Genomic DNA, 21,801 nt, shown 5'->3' with positions numbered 1-21,801 from the left:
CCCAAAATCTGTGGCAAGGACAGAATCAGAAAGAGAACCATTTTATTTCTGCCTGGGAGGGGAGGGAAGGAATTGTAGCAAAAGAGGAAAGGGGGACATGGCCTCTCAGGAGTTGGGCTTAGCAGATGGAGGCATGCCACGCATCCTCATGCAGGTTAGGGAACACAAGGTATTACCAGACCTGCTTGCAAAATATCACTTAGCCCTGTAGATTTAAGGAACCCCAGCAGTGCAAGTTCTTCAGATTTCCTTCACTCAGCAAAGCCAGTAACACCCTAAGCTTTCCAATGATAAAAGCACATTGCTAGCCCACCTTGCTCACCTGCTTCCATCCTACGTATGCCTCCTGTTTGAGATATCTTAGTTTAAAAGAGAGCTTTCTGCAGAGTGTGAATGTGCTGTGGCAACTTCTGCTCCCCACCCACATGGCCAGGGCCCATCTGGGATATTGGCATTCTTTTTTTACATGCCAAATAGTTAAAGCATTAATATCACACTACAGACACACAGGAAAGTAGCAGTGGCCCTGTTGAAAGTTGGCTTAATAGACCACTAAATATTTTTTTAGTTATGAAACCTACCATTTTGAAAATCTAAATTCAGGTTTGAACAATGAATATATACACACTGGAGATTATTATGCTGCAGATAAATAAAAATAAAGCTACACACACACACACACACAAACCACACACACACTTCTAAATACACTCTAGGAGCATGCCAGTTCAAAAGGTTGAGAACACAAATGTACACTACCTGGGATGTTTCTTCACTTCCACTGTTCACTGATGCATCACTAACCAGCCTAATAATGAAAAAACTTCTGTTATTCTCAGACAGCATATTATCATCAACGTTAAAGTGCAGGAAATTAATATTAACACACATTTAAATTTTTCAACTATTCTGAAAATCTCCACTGTGAGTCATTGGTTTCCTTCTTCCCTAATGAAACAATAGCTCAAGGAGAAGTATGGCTGTTTTACTCCTTGCATGTTCCATCTACAACATTCTGCATGCATGTTGTGGAACTACCTGAAAAGAGAAGCCTACATGGCTCCACCTCTCTACTCTTCAGCAGCTTGTTCTGGGTAGTTCTTTGTTAGGAATTTGGTGTGCCAACTTCAAAAAGGTTTAGCAGATAACTCTGCAGCATAATGTATTTTCATCTGTGATGCTTGTCTCAGTTTAATAGTCTATTGTTGGTCAAATTTTTATTATTTTTTCTTTTGTAAGTCACCACAAGTGCTGCTATTGGAATAGAAGCATAAGGTATGAATTGCTCAAATTAAGTAAATTAATTTCAATTTAAGAGGAAACTCCACTCCCCTCTGCTGTTTTTCCCATTCAACTTTGGGGCTAAACAAAATCAGACGGGAGCAGCCAGGCTTGTTTAATCCCACCCAATTATATAGAAATGGGACCAACATGTGAGCAACCTGCATAGCAGCTCCTGTTCACACCTAGGTTAGACTCAGCTTCTTCGGCAAGGCCTGCATTTCTTTTGCCTCTGCATTCTGTAAAGCACTAATGCCCAGGCAACTGCACTTTCTGAACTGCAAGGTTGTTGCCATTCCTGAACCAAATTATTCACAAAATGCATACCTAAAAGTTCACAGATTTGCTGTTCTGTGGAAAGAATGGGCTCCCATTTCCCTGCCTATTTTTAACTGAGATGTTCATGGAAAAAGTCTTCCAGCCATAACTCTGCATTTTTGTACCGCAATGAAGGGCTTTTCTGTAGTATTTGCTAATAAATATAGACCTCAATCTATCACTTAAAGGGTAGATTTTTCTGCAAATATTTCCCCAGGGCATACTTCATTAGTTACACATTATTTAAATGTATTGACTTCTAAACCACAATAAACAAGCAACGTATCACATCACCATGATTGATTTTTATATTTTATGCTAGAACAACTCTACTGCAGAGAGCAAGAAGTGCACCTCTCCTATAAAACCTTGTGGACTCATGATTTTTAACATACAATTTAACCTTTCAAAGGCTTTTGTTTAAAGAAATTTCTGGTGATTGTATCTTCTTTGTTGATGTGGCACTGAAGTGAATTTTAATCTGCTGAAGTATGGAACTGCACCTCTTACACCTGGGTAGAAATGTTATTAATCATGAATTAAATGATTAATGACCCTACTAAGGCTGCAGCAACATACAAGGTACTTGGCATAATAAGGAGCTGCATGTGTTTAATTATGAGGGCGAGAGCCAGTGCTAACAGGCTGACATAACTCATTCCATTTTTTGTAACTTTAAAAGGATGTATGTCATTAGCAGCGACAATTATCAAAAGATTCCTCATAGGATTGGCCTTAAAAGCATATATTTAAAAGTACATCTAACTTCTTGTAATGTCTTACTGATGACTTTAAAATACTACATAGAACCAGCATTACATGTTAAAAATATCTGCAGAACATGCAAATCACATTATATTGTGAAACATTGTATATTGTGAAACATGTTTATTGTTTCTACTACGCAGTTCGGGGAAGACAACCCACCATGTGCAAAACATGTTATGTCAAAGCCATATGGAAGGGGAGGGAACTTTTACAATCAATACTGTTACTGTAAGTGACCAGAGAAAAGAGACTTCCTTTTCTTGCATTGCTATATATCAGCTTTGTGGGGAACCCGAGTTGCCAAATGCAACTGATACTCAGAAAGGAGAAACATGCTTTTATCTGTGCCAGCAGCTGGTCCAGAGATGCAGCATACAGAAAAGATTGTTTTATTTACATTGAAGGTTGATAATTTGTTACTGTGGTTGAAAAAAAAGGATGATAAACTGTCTTATGTTAAAACTTGTCTGACATAGCAAAAATAAAATTTAAAAAAATCTGTATATGGGAGACACTAAACATATTTAATTTGACCAACTAAGTAAGAATAAAAGGTGCTGCAACAATGGTAAATTTCACATCCCTCAAACAGGTTAGAACTACAGGAAATAGGTGGGAACTCATTTTTTAACAGGGTGTAACAGAAGGCATTTGAACAACCAGCAACAGGCTCAGGCTAGGCTCGACAACAGCAAACTACTTCTTCATACAAAGCACAATATGCTTTTGGAACTCACTACCACAAGACAGGAAGGTGGCTAACAGTTTCGCTCAGATGGTTTTAAAGGTGGATTTAGACAAATCATGAAGAAGAGATTTATCAACTGTTACGACTGCTGGCAGAACCGCCAGATTTGGAGCCGGTGTAGCCCGAATGCCAATTGTGGATGGTGGGGGCATCAGCAGAGAAGGGCTGCTGCCTTCGTGTCCTGCTTTGAGAGGCCCTTTGGGGGCATCAGGTTTGGCCACTCTGGGAAAGAGGAGGCTGAATTAGATGGGCCCCCTTTGGCCTGATGCAGCACACAGAAGAACTCCACCGGGTTGGGTGGCTGCTTCTTCATTAATAAGGATGCAGCAGAACACTACAATTTATTAGACAAAGCACTGTAATTAGACTTGGGTTGTGATTCCAAAAGAAGGCACTTCAGGGATGCTAAGCAGAGATTTAACCCCCCCCCCCCCGGTGAACAACTCTCTATCATACACACACTCAAACACATATGCTTCAAATATGGCTTGACACACAGTACTGGGGCTACTATTCGTAAAACATAAACCCTAAGTCCCCAAAAACACTTGAAGCAAGTTGCATGGGTTTTTTTATCCTGGCCTTTGTGTATGTAATAAAGCATAATAAAAATATTTAAAAGGGAATTTGCATTTTTTATCTGGAATACAACCAAACTTGCTTCTGTATCATAGAATAGGCGTCTACTCTTTGTTTCTATGCTGGAAGACCATCAACACAACCACCCAACTGACAATCAAGCTAATTTCAGAAACTTACTGAGAAAGGTTGTCAGCAACCAGATAGTCCGAGGGAACTGGAATTAAAGAGAAGATCAGTAGTGTTAAAAACCAACAAAAAGACAACAGGCTAACATCTGGCTTATGTCAGAGGTACAAGAGCCACATACCATTTTCGATAATCACTTGACAAGTATGAGTAAGGTTTTCGTTCAAGTGCGTAGCCATATTATCCAAGCCGGAAGCATCAGTCAGGAACTCACAATTAAGACAAACAAGAGTAACACCCCTAGGGGAAAAAGGAAGACGTAACCCTGAGTGCAAGGGAGGCAAAAGGTTACAAAAAGCTTCTTCTGACCATGTCATGTGAAGTCAACTATGCACTGGACTAATATATACGTAAAACTCATTACATACTAGCTGGTACACATGTTCGTTCCAAGAATTTCTCATAAGTATTGCATATATGAATAATATTATTGGAAAGAACAAGACTATAGAAGGAAAGGTTGTACTTTTTTCAGTAAGCAAAGTTATCAGTGCCTGCCCTTCCCTGGATGGTTTTCCTTATAACTTCTAGATATGTGAAATTGCTGATAAGTGGAAAAATGGATTTAAAACAACAAATCATGATGATAAGCAAAATTTAACAAACAAAAGAATCAGTATCACATCTCAGAACATCGGAAAAATCAAGAATTTTGGCTTGGATATTAGTTTAGGGTTGTTTCATTTTATGAAGAAAGCTTTGCATTCTGAAAATAAAGCTTTATATAAGAAATAAAAGTTAGATGGAATCCAGATAACATGCACACATCTTAAATCCAATTCAACAGTAACTGAAATTGCAATCTAAAATACACTTGGGGAGAAAGCCTCATTAGACACAGCAGGACTTATCCAAGCACTGTGATGCATGTTGCAAAAAATGTACACCTTAAAAAAGAAAAAGGAGATGGTTACCTCAGATCTTCTGAATGAGTCTTATAAATCCAAAATCGTTTACTCTGTCGAGCACTGTGAAAACTACAAGATAATAAAATAGCTGAAATGGACTTCCTAAAGAAATGTCCCGTCCCCCCATATCATATAATACAACATTAAACAATAAGACTGCAATCTAAGGTATAAAAACAAGCAGATGTCTAGTCATTCCTGAGCCCAAAGATTCTGCTGCATGACTGGGAGATGCTTCTACTAGGTGAAGGAGGGTGTGCCACTGATGTCAGCCACTATCCAGAGACCTCTGTTAAGAACCGGAGATTCCTCCAGAGCAACTTTTGAGAGGAGAGCAGAAGCAATGCTTCCAGGGTGGGTTTACAAAAAGCTAAAATATAACAAATTGTAGCATGTTAAAATGGCAATACTTTTAAAAATGTCTGGGAAATGTTAAAATGCCTTCACTTCAGTAAGTATGTTCACATGGAGGAAGTTTTCCCCTCTTTGAAATGGGAGAAAAATTTGGCCTTCAAGCACCCTGTTCACCCATATGCTCTAGGCTAAAACCTGAATTTTTTAAAATGGGCACGAGGAACAGGAGCTTTTTCAGTTGTGGCATCAATGCTTCAGAATGCTCTCCCTAGGAAGGCCTTCCAGAACCAGGTGAGAACCTGATTCTTTGAAGAGATCTCTGGGGAAGGCTAAACCAACTGAGGTTTCTTTTTTACTTCTGATGAGCTGGATTTTCTTCACTGCTTTTCTGACTACTGATTTTATTACAGAATTTTATTTTGCTGCTCTGATATTGCTTTGATTATTTTTCTATTTTTACACTGTAATCTGCTTTGAGTTCCTTAGTGGAGGAAAGCAGTCTAGCATTTTTTTAAAAAAAGCATAAAATGCTAATTTATAAATCATGGAACAGAGGACACTAAAGCCATGCAGAGCCCCAATCTTCCGTTAATGCAGCTGTGGCATTGCAGTATAGCACAGGCTGAGAGACAGTATGCTCCTTGCCTGCCTCTTCTCTCCCTGACCACAAGCCCCCAGCCTCAGCTTGAACCACACTGAACGCTAACCAGGCTTCCAACCACCAACAAGCAGATTTCAAATATTGTTTAAGGGGGAAACCTACCCAGGAGTAATCCTGGTTAGGCTCAGTGCCCACACAAGGGGAGGCGGTGTTAGGGTTGCACTGAGGCACCGATTTGCTGCAATATAAAAAAGACCAGAAATCTACCAGAAGAGAAACAAACTACAGACATAATTTAACAACTTGAAGCTGAAGATTTCCTACCTCATCATGTGATTCACGTAGGCTTTACTGCAGCTGGTGCTGTATCTGCATAAACTACAGCGAACGTAGGCTGGAAAGTGGCTGGCGAATGTCCTTATATCAGAATAACACTCAATGCACTTCTGAATATTCGGGCATCTAATATGAACCAATGTCAGAATTAGTATGCAGTATTAAGAAAAAAGTAAGTTCCCGTTTCAAATCATTATTTATTTCCAGAAAAGCTTGCTTAGTTAATATCACTGGAGAAAAAGAATCTGGCTTTTGAATTCTGCTTTATAACGTCGCCTAATCTTTAGAAAGAGGCTTTCCAGAGGACCTCACCATGTGGCACAAGGGGACGAAGTGGGAAGGGCAGCTGGGAAGCTGATGGGAGAAGCTCTAAGGGGCACATGGCATTCTGAAAATAGCCTTCTTTACTTCAAGGCCTTATGGATACTGGGCAAACAGGTTTGCAATGCTTAACCAACTGCAAGCAGTGGAAAAGGTTTGCAAATGTGTACACAGGTTGCAACTGTCAAAGGTTCTTCATATGAACGTCTTCCTCTCTCTTGCTTTTATCAGCGATGGGATAGATGCGCCCTCCACTTGGCTCCAGCTCAGGCACATGCCCAAGACTGTTTTTACTGTAAATGTCTTTTATCTGCAGAGTTTTTACTGCTACTGTAGCTGAGAACCAATACAAGACTCTGATCAGACCCCACTTGGAGTCCTGTGTCCAGTTCCAGACACCACAATTTATGAAGGATTTTGACAAGCTGGAACGTGTGCAGATAAGAGTGACCAAGGTGATCAAAGGTCTGGAAACCAAGTCTTATGAAGAATGGCTGAGGGAGCTGGGTAAGTTTAGCCTGGATAATGGGAGGCTGAGAGGAGATATGATAACCATCTTCAAATATCTAAAGGGCCGTTACATGGAAGATGAAGCAAGCTTGTTTTCTGCTGCTCCAAAGGGTTGGATGCAAATCAATGGCTGCAAAAGTTGCAAGAAAGGAAATTCAAACTAAACATCAAGAAGCACTTTCTGATGGTAAGAGCTGTTTGACAGTGGAACAAAGAGATTGTGATTCCTTGCAGGGGGTTGGACTAGATGACACTTGGAACTCAACAACTCTGATTCTATCTCACTGCATCTCTCCATGCCAATAATGTCTCCCTACAGAGACACATGCTCTTGGGCAAAGAGTCTCTCTTGTGCACACACTTTTATAGCCATGGTTATTTAATCAGTCACAGCAAAAGAAAGGAGCAGAGTGGGGAAGCTTTGGGAATTTAAAGGAACCAGTGCCAGTCCCTGTCTTAGGCTGGCTCAGTTAAGCCTACTGTGTATCCTAGAAGGTCCACATTAAGCTATCTGCTGTCACTAAGTGTTTGAAAGCAGATAGCCCTTAAGTTTAAAAACCTACACAATTTAAGAAAAAAACATACTGATGTTACTTGTACAGTCCTTAAGCTGATCTATTGAAAGAAATTCCTACTTAAACTGCTGCCTCTAAAGGTCCTATTTGGGAGAAAGGTAACCCTTATACTGGGGAACTGATCCAAGTGACACTTGCATCGCCGACCCGCTAACGATCAGAATATACCCACCCACTGAGCAGTTGGCCATTCCAGTCTTCCAGTCAAAATTAATCTTGTTACCATTCTATTGATTCAGAAGAACTCAAGTTCTATTTCCTTTTTTATTCCAATCAGTTAACTACACTCTGGAAAGCTACCAGAAGACTTACCTTAGATTATTTAATGCTGTATTTGCAATTTTATTGTTTCTTTTGCTGTTGCCACCACTGCTGCTGCTGCTGCTGCTGTTACTACTGTTATTGTGGACGGTCCCCAGACCTTGCTTTTTCTGTACACTCAATGGTTTCAATTTTGGCTTTACTTTATTTGCATTTGTTTTGTTCTGAGTCGTTTTAGCATTTGTCACTTTAGCTGCACTGGTGGACAAGTGTAAAGTAGACGCACTTGGGATGACAGGAGATGCAGTCGCTGATCCAGGCTGAAGAGATCCAGCAGAAGCTCTGATGGTAACCTAGAAACATGAGACCCGGTTAACTCTCTCCTAAATGAATGGCAATCATTTATCTTGCTGAAAAGACTTGCAAGAAGAGTGCATGGATGGCACAAGGCTGAGCAGTTCTGAGCAAGCTGCACTGCAGGGGGCTGGAATAAATGACCCTTGGTGTGCCTGCCAATGCTACAATTCTGTTATTGTAACCCTCAGACTACTTTGTCAGGGGCAATGGCTGGCAGCATGCCCACCATGAGATCAGTGCCCATCCAATCACAGCTAGAGCCTGTGCTGAAATACACAGTAAAGCAATGACGAGCACACACATGCCTATGTGCAAACTCCCCTCCCACCTATTCATATAAAGCACACAAACACAGCAAGGGGAAATCCATTAAAGGCTCCATGATGGCTGAAACTATCTGTTTTGCATAGTGTATGTCCAAATTTATTTGTAGCTGGTCACCCACCTAAGGTCAGGTCAGGCGACCCAAGCAGGACTGAACTTCTGCAAATCCAGGAGAACAGAACAGGTGCCACCACAAAGAAGACCCCCTGTCTGCTGCAGATTTAAATCTGAGTCCCAGGAAGGTTTTAAATGTTCTTAAAAAGGTGCTTAGAGTTGAACCTTTTTGCAAGTCTCTAGAGAGCCTTAGTGTGATTTTCAAGTCCCCTCCCCACAAAAAAACCCAGCAGCAGTGGGGAACACACATGAACACACACCACTCTCTCCTGCCATTTCCCTGTAGCCATTTTTCAGAATAAACATTACATGATGCTTTAAGCTTACTTTGGTTCCTGGAGGCAATCCCTCTAACTGGGCAGGTTTTTTAAATGTCCGATGATGCTGAGATTTGTGATCCATTTTTTCTTTGCATGTCAAGAACTGGAGTCTACACTTGGTACAGCGATGTACTCCCTTTTTCTTTTTTTAAAAAAGAAAAATATATTTAAGCCAAAACATACTGATGAAATGGATAATAGAAGCTTAATATTCCAGGAGGTTTCAAAAACATAAACAGTGCAAAAGTGATGAGCAGTGGCTGCAAGCAATAAAGGACTAACTGTATTCAGTATCAACAAAATCCTGTACTAAATTATTGATAGAAAATAATCACAAACAATTCACATTAATTACACACCATCACATAAGGTTGTATCAAATGTGATGTTAAGTACACTTGTTCCACTAGTGAAATGTCTGCACCAAGGGAACCTTGCTGCCCCAAAGAAGGCACCAAGTTACCAGCAATGCGCTGCATAGTGAGTTTCTACTAGCACAACTGTTATAACAACAACAAAACAACAACAACAACAACAACAATTTATTATTTATACCCCGTCTATCTGGCTGGGCCTCCCCAGCCACTCTGTGCGGCTTCCATAGAAACCAAAAATACACTAAAATATCACGTTAAAAACTTCCCTGAACAGGGCTGCCTTAAGATGTCTACTGAATGTCAGGCAGTTGTTTATCGCTTTGACATCTGGTGGGAGGGCGTTCCACAGGGCGGGCGCCACTACCGAGAAGGCCCTCTGCCTGGTTCCCTGTAGCTTTGCTTCTCGCAATGAGGGAACCGCCAGAAGGCCCTCGGCGCTGGACCTCAGCGTCCGGGCAGAATGATGGGGGTGGAGACGCTCCTTCAGGTATACTGGACCGAGGCCGTTTAGGGCTTTAAAGGTCAGCACCAACACTTTGAATTGTGCTCGGAAACGTACTGGGAGCCAATGTAGGTCTTTCAAGACCGGTGTTATATGGTCTCGGCGGCCACCCCCAGTCACCAGTCTAGCTGCCGCATTCTGGATTAGTTGTAGTTTCCGAGTCACCTTCAAAGGTAGCCCCACGTAGAGCGCATTGCAGTAGTCCAAGCAGGAGATAACCAGAGCATGCACCACTCTGGCGAGACAGTCCACAGGCTGATAGGGTCTCAGGCTACGTACCAGATGGAGCTGGTAAACAGCTGCCCTGGACACAGATTTGACCTGTGCCTCCATGGACAGCTGTGAGTCCAAAATGACTCCCAGGCTGCGCACCTGGTCCTTCAGGGGCGCAGTTACCCCATTCAGGACCAGGGAATCCTCCACACCTGCCTGCCTCCTGTCCCCCAAAAACAGTACTTCTGTCTTGTCAGGATTCAACCTTAATCTGTTAGCCACCATCCATCCTCCAACCGCCTCCAGACACTCACACAGGACCGCCTTCACTGGTTCTGATTTAAAAGAGAGGTAGAGCTGGGTATCATCCGCATACTGATGAGCACCCAGCCCAAACCTCCTGATGATCTCTCCCAGCGGCTGCATGTAAATGTTGAAAAGCATGGGGGAGAGGACAGAACCCTGAGGCACCCCACAAGTGAGAGCCCAGGGGTCTGAACACTCATCCCCCACCACCACTTTCTGAACACGGCCCAGGAGTGCCCCCAGCTCCCAGCCCCTCAAGACGGCCCAGAAGGATGTTATGGTCGATGGTATCAAACGCCGCTGAGAGATCCAGCAGAACTAGGAAACAGCTCTCACCTTTGTCCCTAGCCCGCCGGAGATCATCAACCAGTGCGACCAAGGCAGTTTCAGTCCCATGATGAGGCCTGAATCCCGACTGGAAGGGATCCAAATGGTCCGCTTCTTCCAGGCGTGCCTGGAGTTGTTCAGCAACCACTCGCTCAATCACCTTGCCCAAGAATGGAAGATTTGAGACTGGGCGATAGTTGGCCATGGTGACCGCATCTAAAAATGTTTTTTTAAGAAGCGGTTTAATAACCGCCTCTTTCAGCGGGTCTGGGAAGGCTCCCTCACGGAGGGAAGCATTCACCACCCCACAAAGCTTTTATAAGCCAGGATGGGCAAGGATCCAGGAGACAGGTGGTTGGTTTCACTCGTCCAAGCAGCCTGTCCACATCCTCGGAGGTAACAGATTGGAATTGATCCCACGCAACTTGACTAGACAAAACTCTAGCACTCTCCCGCCCCGGCCCTGCTCCCACGGTGGAGTCTACTTCTTCCCAAATCTGAGCGATTTTATCTGCAAAAAACTTTGCAAAATCATTGCAGGAGATCATGTGGCCCGTATTGGGCCCCAATGTTCCAAGTGGTTCCGCTAAATTGTGAACCACCTGAAAAAGTCTCCTGCTGCTGTTTTCTACAGATGCGATAGAGGCGGCGAATTAATTATTCTTCGCCGTCGCTATCGCCACTTGGTAGGCTCAACGTTGAGCTCTAACCTGTGTCCGGTCAGATTTGGAATGAGTTATCCGCCACCAGCGCTCTAGCCGTCTCAACGATTGTTTCATTGCCCTCAGATCCGTGGAAAACCACGGGGCTGTCCGGGCTCCATGCAATCGGAGTGGGCGCTTCGGAGCCAAACAGTCAATAGCCCTGATTAACTCCACATTCCAGCGGGCCACCAGGGAATCAGCTGAAAGGCCATCAACATGGGATAAAGCATCCCCTACCACTCTCTGGAAACCATTTGGATCCATTAAGTGGCGGGGGCGGACCATCCGAATTGGTCCCACCTCCCTGCAGAGGGGATGGGTCGCAGAGAAGTCCAGTTGCACCAGGAAGTGATCTGCACTGGATTCCCGTTAGGCAAGATTAAAACTCACAATCACACTAGCAGACACAGAATGTTGGATACAGCATATAGTTTCCAGCTCCTTAAACCAAACTTTTGCAAGAAAACAGTATGGGTTAAGGCACCATCCATTTCTACTATCAAACACTTCTTCCAAGTTCCGTCTGCCACCATCTCACCTTGGAAACTTTTTTTTTATAGAAAAAACCCTTTGCATTAGCCATATTCAATTTTCAATTGACATCTGGAGCTTTGTGAACGTAGCTGAACTTTTCTCAAGTATGCTAATGGTCAGCAAATGTTCACTGTGGATAAGGCTCTAAGCTCTATTGTTACCATAACTTATAGAAGACCAGGGCTTTTGGGGGAAGGGGGATTAACAATTTATTAGCTACTAGTTGCTTCTGCAGAGACATCTTACATCCCTCTTGCCTAGTGCTTATACTCCAAAGATAATCAAGTATTTTTACCTGGTGTCTCAGGAAATGATGCATATATGGTGCCCCAACTTTAATAACTTTGAGGCAAAATGGGCACAGCAGGCTCTTTGTATTTTCATGAACAGCTCGAAAGTGTTTTTCCACATCTGAAAATGCTGATGATCTGTAATTGCACACCTAGAATGGAAAAAGAGATGGACTGCCTTGAAGCAACATTCTTTAGAAACAAGTCTTTGGCAAACAGCCATGCACAAGGGGGAGGATGCTCTGAGGTACCTGGCAGACGTAGGGCATCTCCCCAGGCTTGTGATTGTCCTTCATGTGCTGCAAAAGAACTTGCTCGGTTTCAAAAGATAGTTCACATATTTTACATAGAGCTAGAAAAGAGCAGAAACAAGAGGTGAACTTTTTTTTTCTTAATCGGAACCACGGCGGAAGACAAAGTAGATGGTGCCTATTAATCCAAGGACAGTTCTCAAGTCTTTTGGCAGCCTAATTTTTAAATCATGCTGTGGCAAAAATAGTTGCCTATTACTTTGCTCCCAATGAAAAGTAGAAATGCTTTTAAGCCGCAAAAGTCAAATATTTCTAACCATAATATCCCATATCTCTTTGGGCTGCTGCATGCCCATGCCCCAACTAGGGCAGAGTGCATGTGCCCCCACCATGACCAAATAGCACGGCTGCCGTCTAGACCAGGAGTCATCAACCTGTTCCCTACTGCCCACTAGTGGGCATTTCAGGATTCTAGGTGGGTGGTAGGGAGTTCTACAGCACGAGCTGAATCCTCCTCCCATTGAGCACTGGTGGGTGGTAAGGAAATTTTTACCACCAAGAAAGATGCATTAGTGGGTGGTAGGTATAAAAAGGTTGACAACCCCTGATCTAGACCGATGGCTGCTGTACAAGACACAGCATCTGAGAAACTTACTCGATGACTCGTGAGGGGTATGGCTGCTTTCAATGTGGCACTGGAGTTGGAAAGGAGTTGGAAACTGACGGTAGCAGTGCTGACAGGTGGTGTGACTTTCCCAACTCTCACTATTCTGTTTCTCCAGCTCCAAGTGATGCTTCATGTGGTTCATAAACCTGAGAGCGACACAAAGAACAGCTCAATAGACCACCCTTTTTTTAAAAAAACAACAACCCATTAATGAATAAACTGGACAGGTGCTAAAGACACTGCCATGGACTGCCGTGCCTTCCTTTGTGCAAGCTCCTCAAACACGTGGAAGGAAATAGAAAAAACAGTAACCTGAAATACACTGCTATCACTATTTATCATTTCAAGCAGATTAGTGCAAGTGGGATCTCAAAGATTATAAATGAAAAATAGGGCAGCTTCTCCCGAGAAACACTGTCACTCCCCCATTCCCAGGGATTACATTTCTCTCTTATGAAAGGACTCCCAAAGATCAACTCTCAATCTCTAGTATGATCTTCAGACCGTTCTGAGTGTAGCATTAGGAAAACACCATTTTGTGAAAGAATGTAAAATCAGCTTTGCACAAAAAAACAAAAAGGGGAAAAACACTACCTATAGATGTCTTACAGTGACACTGTGAGCTACACACTAGCCAAACCTGGGCCCAAAGTTTTTATCACATATACATTTTTCAGGATATAAAAATACCTGATATTGCTTTTGAGAAGCTTCATGCAGCTGGCACACTTGAAGGTCGTATGTGTCTTCTGCTCCTGACGCACCTGCTGGATGTTACCCTCATGTTTGCCGTAATAAAAGTCATTAACTAACATGATCAGTTTTCCTTTTTCAGTTTCAGCCATTTTAGTTGATGTCCCTGAACTGGCTGTTTGGGTTATTCCCAGAAAGGTATGTGCCATTTCTGGACAGCAATACTGAAAGAGAAGCAAGTTAAAGAACAACTAAACCATTTTCTCTTTTAAAGAAAATAACTGAAGTATAGCCTAGAACCTAACAAAAATATGTTTGTAAACCCTCCCCTCCCAACCCAAGACCTGATATTTTGAGCCCAGGCAAGTTGCATGTATGTAAGTAGGGCCAGAAGTTCTAACACATTTGTAACAAAGCAAGGGCCACAGATTTCAGATAACTTCTAAGGAAACACACCTAGAATTGTGACGGTTTTTTTAACTTGAGATCAAGGGTACTTAATTCCACCCAAATGTGATTAGCATAAATACTGATGAAGTCCCCAATTCCATAAACCATCTGTTATAAGAATGCATCTTTAGCTTACTATGAATTACATAACAGTGGCACCAGCTTTGACTTCTATGGGATGCACATATAAGGAAGCAATGCAAAGAATCAAAAGCAACGAGAGAAAATTTAAGATCTCTTCATAATATATTTATAGCGAAGCTGGAATGGTTTCAAGGGAAGGGGCTACTAAATAACAGGTCCAAGCTGTACAGAATTCTGCACATTTATATGATAATTCCCAGGCTTCTTTTTAACTCTGTACTAACAGGGCTAATACTAGTCAGCTTAATTTAATATGTATTTTCTCTATGAGTTACAATATCCTTAATAACATACATAGAAACAAACAAACATAGCAAACAGAAAATGCTGTAGCTGAACATTCTGCCATTTAAAGTGCTCTTCACACAGGGAAAACCACAAGCAGCCATAAAAAATAATATGCAAAACGAAGTTATTTTTTAAAAGCAAAAATCATTATTCTCACAAAGGGCAATGGTTGGCCTCTGGGAGAACAGAGTTCTTGGCTAGATGGGCCTTTGGCACGACTCAGCAGCCAGGCCCTTCTTCCATTCTTATTTATCATCTTGACAGCTATGCATGAAATTTGCTTTTGAAAGCAGATAATGTTCAAAGCACCACAGAACAGCAACTAGCCAGAACCATTACATGCTTAAGTACAATTAACTCTGAAGTTCTATCATCTTTAAAACGTATTAATACTCAATGCCACATCTATGATTTCATTTTGTTCCCCTTCCTCTGCCAAAACACGTCCTTACCTTTATGTGATTTTTTAATGGCTCCAAAAGATTGAAATGAATATTACACTTTGGACATGCTTGTGGAAAAGGTGCTCCATGTTTAACATTGCTCGAAGCAATACCTGTAAAAAGGAAAAGTACACCCTATGACTTAATTATCACTTCTGAACAGACACTTTCTTCAAATTTACAAATTTATGATGTACCACTTGAGTAACTATGACAAACATACAGAGTTCACCAACAAAAGCAGATAAGTAAGATATATAACCAGTAACATTATAATTTGTTCTTTAAAAAAAAAAGCCTCATCTCTTTGTGTGCATATTCCTCAAAAGGCAACACGTAAGTCATTTGATAGCTTGCCTGTAACAAGCAAAACATTTCCCCAAGTGGCACAAGAACTGTAGTTTTGGTAAACAGAAAGAATCTTTTCTGTTGCAGGCTGTCAATGTGTTATCACTAATTAATGTAGATATGCAAAAGTAAACTAATTACTTTTTGGACTTATATTTATGCTTGACCTGCTGCATCAAGAGCTCTTAGGTCGAACACAGCAATGCTTACATCCATGGGCCTTCTGAAAGGGTGATAATTTTGAGAGAATAATTGCATTCTACATGCTATCAAAATCAGTTGCTATGTTCCAAGACTCTTAAATTTGTAAGTATTTTTACACTTTATATTCTCTGGGTGCTTTGCAAAAATAAATCAATTCTCTGGGTGCCTTGCAAAAATAAATCAATTAAAATATAAATACAAAAACTAGAAATTACTAAAAGGCACAAAATCATAAAAACGGTATAAAACAGTTGACAGGATTAAAGTGCAATCTTTAAAGCTTGGTAAGATGGGTAGATACCAAGCAACTCCTTGTAAAGAGAAGGATTCACAAAGAGAGGTTTAACATGGGCCGGGCGAGGGGGCAATTGCCCCAGCACACGTTTCAGAGAGGTGCTTCCAGGTACCCCCGAGACAGGTTCCCTCATTAATGCAAACCCCACAAGTGTCCCTTGTCCCTCTCCTCACTCTCTGCCTGGACCAGCAAAGAGGTTCCTACTGCTCAGTTCTGCAAGGGTTAATAGCAGCTGTCATTCCTAGAGCTGAAGGGAAGGCTGCGAGTGAGGAGCTTGTTTTCTGTCTTGCTTCCCCTGTGCTTCCTCGCAAAGTCGTGGAGGCAGGTAATTGGGGGGGGCGGGGATATGCCAGATCAAGGGGCAGAATCAGAGCAGGGTGCTGGGAGAAAGTGAGGCAAATGGGTGGCAGTAACTTCCCACCCTGAGCGAATAAAAGGCAACGGTTGGGTAAGCAGGTGGTGGGAGCGACGCTGCTTTCCTGCATTGAATGGCCTCTGGCCTCACTCTCTTCTGTTCAAACAAACCTGAGTGAACAACACTCAGTTTCCCCCGAAGCTTAATAAATATATAAATGCAGGAGAAGTCCTTCACTAACCTGCTAAAACTAATGGTACAGTCCTGCCTATCTTCAATTGAAAACCATTTCTGAAACAGCAAGCCTGTGTTTGTTTGCTTTTTTTAAAAAAAGAAACCTAACCATAGCAAATCCTTAAGTATAAATCTGTGCGGAGAAAGAAAAGCGCTATGCTGCATGGCTAGCAGTCAAAACTTTGCCACTTCCCTTCCTCTTCCCCACCACCCCATCTCTCTCTCTGCTCTGCAGCTTGGTGGAATACTGGCATTTGCTCTGTACCATGTTTGTCTATTTCCAGCATGGCCTAAATTTAAAATGTTTCAATCTAAGCCCTGATGTTTCACCCTTATTTTAATTGAAAATCACACTGCATTGTGCACCTTCAAACAACACTCTTGTTACTCTGTACTCTTGTTACTCTGTACTCTGGATGTGAATGCAAGGTAAGCATATTAGGGACACAGCCAACATTTGCGGGGGGGTGGGGTGTATTCTAGGCAAAATGGCCACCTTATACCTGGAGTTCGGATGACCATCACATCTACTACTGTGGGCAAGAAACCCGTAAAAGAAATGGAGTGGCCCTCATAGTCAACAAAAGAGTGGCGAAAGCTGTACTGGGATGCAATCTCAAAAATGATAGAATGATCTCGATACGAATCCAAGGCAGACCTTTTAACATCACGGTAATCCAAGTTTATGCACCAACCACTGGTGCTGAAGAAACTGAAATAGACCAATTCTATGAAGACTTACAAGACCTTATAGAAGTGACACCAAAGAAGGATGTTCTTCTCATTATAGGGGATTGGAATGCTAAAGTAGGGAATAAAGAGATAAAAGGAACAACTGGCAAGTTTGGCCTTGGAGATCAAAACGAAGCAGGGCAAAGGCTAATAGAGTTCTGTCAAGAGAACAAGCTGGTCATCACAAACACGCTTTTCCAACAACACAAGAGACGACTCTACACATGGACATCACCAGATGGGCAGTATCGAAATCAGATTGATTATATTCTCTGCAGCCAAAGACGGAGAAGCTCTATACAGTCAGCAAAAACAAGACCTGGAGCTGACTGTGGCTCAGATCATCAGCTTCTTATAGCAAAACTCAAGCTTAAACTGAAGAAAGTAGGAAAAACCACTGGGCCGGTAAGATACAATCTAAGTCAAATCCCTTATGAATACACAGTGGAAGTGACGAACAGGTTTAAGGATTTAGATTTGGTGGACAGAGTGCCTGAAGAACTATGGATGGAGGCTCGTAACATTGTACAGGAGGCAGCAACGAAAACCATCCCAATGAAAAGGAAAGGCAAGAAAGCAAAGTGGCTGTCCAACGAGGCCTTACAAATAGCGGAGGAGAGAAGGCAAGCAAAATGCGAGGGAGATAGTGAAAGATACAGGAAATTGAATGCAGATTTCCAAAGAATAGCAAGGAGAGACAAGAAGGCCTTCTTAAACGAGCAATGCAAACAAATAGAGGAAAACAACAGAATAGGAAGAACCAGAGATCTGTTCAAGAAAACTGGAGATATGAAAGGAACATTTCGTACAAAGATTACCATAATAAAGGACAAAAGTGGTAAGGACCTAACAGAAGCAGAAGACATCAAGAAGAGGTGGCAAGAATACACAGAGGAATTATACCAGAAAGATATGGATGTCTCGTACACCCCAGGTAGTGTGGCTGCTGACCTTGAGCCAGACATCCTGGAAAGTGAAGTCAAATGGGCCTTAGAAAGCACTGCAAATAACAAGGCCAGTGGAAGTGATGGTATTCCAGCTGAACTATTTAAAATGTTAAAAGATGATGCTGTTAAGGTGCTACACTCAATATGCCAGCAAATTTGGAAAACTCAGCAGTGGCCAGAAGATTGGAGAAGATCAGTCTACATCCCAATCCCAAAGAAGGGCAGTGCCAAAGAATGCTCCAACTACCGCACAATTGCACTCATTTCACACGCTAGCAAGGTTATGCTTAAAATTCTACAAGGAAGGCTCAAGCCGTATGTGGATCGAGAACTCCCAGAAGTGCAAGCTGGATTTAGAAGAGGCAGAGGAACCAGAGACCAAATTGCAAACATGCGCTGGATTATGGAGAAAGCTAGAGAGTTCCAGAAAGACATCTACTTCTGCTTCATTGACTATGCAAAAGCCTTTGACTGTGTCGACCACAGCAAACTATGGCAAGTTCTTAAAGAAATGGGAGTGCCTGATCACCTCATCTGTCTCCTGAGAAATCTCTATGTGGGACAAGAAGCTACAGTTAGAACTGGATATGGAACAACTGATTGGTTCAAAATTGGGAAAGGCGTACGACAAGGCTGTATTTTGTCTCCCTGCTTATTTAATTTATACGCAGAATACATCATGCGAAAGGCTGAGCTGGATGAATCCCAAGCTGGAATTAAGATTGCCGGAAGAAATATCAACAACCTCAGATATGCAGATGACACAACCTTGATGGCAGAAAGTGAGGAGGAATTAAAGAACCTTTTAATGAGGGTGAAAGAGGAGAGCGCAAAATATGGTCTGAGGCTCAACATCAAAAAAACGAAGATCATGGTCACTGGTCCCATCACCTCCTGGCAAATAGAAGGGGAAGAAATGGAGGCAGTGAGAGATTTTACTTTCTTGGGCTCCATGATCACTGCAGATGGTGACAGCAGCCACGAAATTAAAAGACGCCTGCTTCTTGGGAGAAGGGCAATGACAGGCCTAGACAGCATCTTGAGAAGTAGAGACGTCACCTTGCCAACAAAGGTCCGTTTAGTTAAAGCCATGGTTTTCCCAGTAGTGATGTATGGAAGTGAGAGTTGGACCATAAAGAAGGCTGATCGCCGAAGAATTGATGCTTTTGAATTATGGTGCTGGAGAAGACTCTTGAGAGTCCCATGGACTGCAAGAAGATCAAACGCATCCATTCTTAAGGAAATCAGCCCTGAGTGCTCACTGGAAGGACAGATCGTGAAGCTGAGGCTCCAGTACTTTGGCCACCTCATGAGAAGAGAAGACTCCCTGGAGAAGACACTGATGCTGGGAAAGATGGAGGGCACAAGGAGAAGGGGGCGACAGAGGATGAGATGGCTGGATAGTGTTCTCGAAGCCACAAACATGAGTCTGACCAAACTGCGGGAGGTAGTGGAGGACAGAGGTGCCTGGCGTGCTCTGGTCCATGGGGTCACGAAGAGTCGGACACGACTAAACGACTAAACAACAACAACAACATACCTGGAGTTCCCAATGTGGCACCATGTCAACCTCATACAGCTCCTTGGTGCATGTCCAGGCCCTTTGCCCTCCCATTTTTAATGATTTTTTTAGAGTTGCTTTTTCAGCTGAGGATGGTGCTGAAGTGACTGCAAAGTGACATACAGGCCACCAGCAACACCCTCCCACAAAGAAGTTTTGAAAGTAGCTTATTTTAATGCTCCCATCTGTGTTTCAGGGAGTGGTCACCGAGAGCTGCTTACCGCTGGGTCCTCACAGGTTCTGTTCACAAGAGCTCAGGGTGTGCACCCCTTGGTGTACACCTCCACCCCAGCTGCCCAGTCCACCAAGGGGGTGCAACACTTGTCCCGCCCTGGGTGCTAGAAACCCATGCTACGCCACTGGATCCCCAGTTGGGGTGCCCTCTCTGTGGAAGCCTCCCACCTTTGCCTGGGGCAAGGGAGTAGTACCTGCCTGTCTCTGGCTTCCCAAGTCCAATGCCCCAGGTTTCCACACCTACACTACATGTTCTCTCATTGTTCTAGAAAGTTATTCTTACATTTTTAAACAGTCACTCTTTGCACCAAAAATTGTGGAATTCTTCTTGGACTGGGAAAGTTGCCACACCAATGCACCGCATAATGACACTAAATTTTTCCTGTAAAGACCATTTGTTCTGTTTTTTAAAAAAACATTTCTGATATATCTCTTCATGAAACTGCGGTAACAGCTGGGACAATAAGACGCTTCCCTACCTTTCTGAAGCAATGATGTGCCATTTGGAGATATAACTGAAGGTGAATCACTTCCAGAAACTGCCTCATCAGCCTTGGCCTTTTTTGGATTAATACTGTGAGCTTCAGAAGTGGAAGGACGCTTGGACAGGCCTACAAATAGTTTTGAAAATTAAGTAAGTCTTAATTTAATATACGGTACTATTGCTAAAACCAACCCAAGCAAGCCTTGACTTGTTTTCTTCTCCAATACTCTGATTCCAGCTGCTTCAAGCTGCAGAGTCCTTCAAAGTATGGTAGAATTAGGAGGATCACTGCCTTTGTGGAGGAGTAAAAGTCCTCTAACCTTGACTAACATCTTAAAGCAGGAAATCAGCACCCCAGAAATGAGTACAATCGTCAACAAAAATGGCACAACCCATAAAACCATATTTTGCAAGGTCACTGTGAGCAGAGTTATCGAGTCATAACAACTGTGCAAAATGTTATTTGTTTGAATTAATTAAATTTGATTGTTTTATTAGCTTTAGGACAAACATGCCATTCAGCATCAGTAGATGTATCAAGAGTTTATTCAAGACAGAAGCACATAATTTGGTAAACTGTTATTTTTACTGAGCAGGCACTAGCGGATGATTTAAAAGATCACAATGCAACGCAAGAGAACAAGGAAAGGAGGAAACAAGGCTTCAAGAACATTGATCCAAAGCTTTTTAGGAATTTAAAAGTGAAAACCAGCATCTTGAATCATAACCAGTTAACGTGCTAGCTCACTGACATGTGCTCCATCCACTACCCCACTGTGAGACAGCCTGCTACATTCAACTCTAGCTGAAGTTTCTGACTAGTCCAAGGCTGTCCAAGGCAAAGGGCATTGCAAGGTTTTGGAGGCTATCACCAGATGAAAGTCTGCTGTGATCTGAGCTTTACAAAGAGAGATGCACTTTTCCCACCAGACAAAAGTTGGTGCAGCTGTTCCTACCCAGAGGCAGAGCAATCTGCTCCAGCACCCAGAACGGTGCTCGTCCGAGGTGCTGCCAATTGGGTGTCGGCATTTTGACACCCCCCCCCCTTTGGAATGCCACCCAGAGCGGAACACCCCTGCTCCTACCCACTGAAACAATCCAGTAACAAATTCAGGAGCTCCTCATGCTTTCAAGAAGGCCCAGAAGGGCTGAATCCAGTTAATCCAGTAACCACGATTACTTCAGCCTCCACCAGTAGGCCCATATCCAGTTCTCAGCCATGTCTAGAATTCAAAGCAGTACTGAGGTTGCAGGAGCCTGCCTTACTGTTGTTGTCGTTGTTAAATTTATATACCACACTTTGAGTTTCACAGGGTTGTTTACAGTTTAAAAATACAAAATACACAACATAATA

General features: G+C 42.6%; 1 protein-coding gene across 5 annotated transcripts in view; it reads right to left on the bottom strand.

The window, feature by feature from the left end:
• Window positions 1-21,801, bottom strand: part of ZNF280D (zinc finger protein 280D) — a 38,516-nt gene that overhangs the window by 4,352 nt on the left and 12,363 nt on the right. For all 5 annotated transcript variants that reach the window (XM_053365377.1, XM_053365378.1, XM_053365379.1 and 2 more), the window contains 13 exons: window positions 20,443-20,574; window positions 15,063-15,166; window positions 13,726-13,952; window positions 13,024-13,181; window positions 12,369-12,469; window positions 12,123-12,269; window positions 8,872-9,006; window positions 7,801-8,102; window positions 6,071-6,208; window positions 4,798-4,860; window positions 4,005-4,123; window positions 3,875-3,911; window positions 760-808 (listed from right to left, as the gene is read on the bottom strand). In XM_053365377.1, coding sequence (XP_053221352.1) covers window positions 760-808; window positions 3,875-3,911; window positions 4,005-4,123; window positions 4,798-4,860; window positions 6,071-6,208; window positions 7,801-8,102; window positions 8,872-9,006; window positions 12,123-12,269; window positions 12,369-12,469; window positions 13,024-13,181; window positions 13,726-13,952; window positions 15,063-15,166; window positions 20,443-20,574 — 1,712 coding nt within the window. The remainder of the gene's footprint in view (window positions 1-759; window positions 809-3,874; window positions 3,912-4,004; window positions 4,124-4,797; window positions 4,861-6,070; window positions 6,209-7,800; window positions 8,103-8,871; window positions 9,007-12,122; window positions 12,270-12,368; window positions 12,470-13,023; window positions 13,182-13,725; window positions 13,953-15,062; window positions 15,167-20,442; window positions 20,575-21,801) is intronic.

Source organism: Podarcis raffonei, chromosome 14 (assembly GCF_027172205.1).
Source record: "Podarcis raffonei isolate rPodRaf1 chromosome 14, rPodRaf1.pri, whole genome shotgun sequence".
NCBI lineage: Eukaryota > Metazoa > Chordata > Lepidosauria > Squamata > Lacertidae > Podarcis > Podarcis raffonei.
Note: the sequence above shows the minus strand (reverse complement) of the source record. Positions and strands in the feature narration are given on the sequence as shown.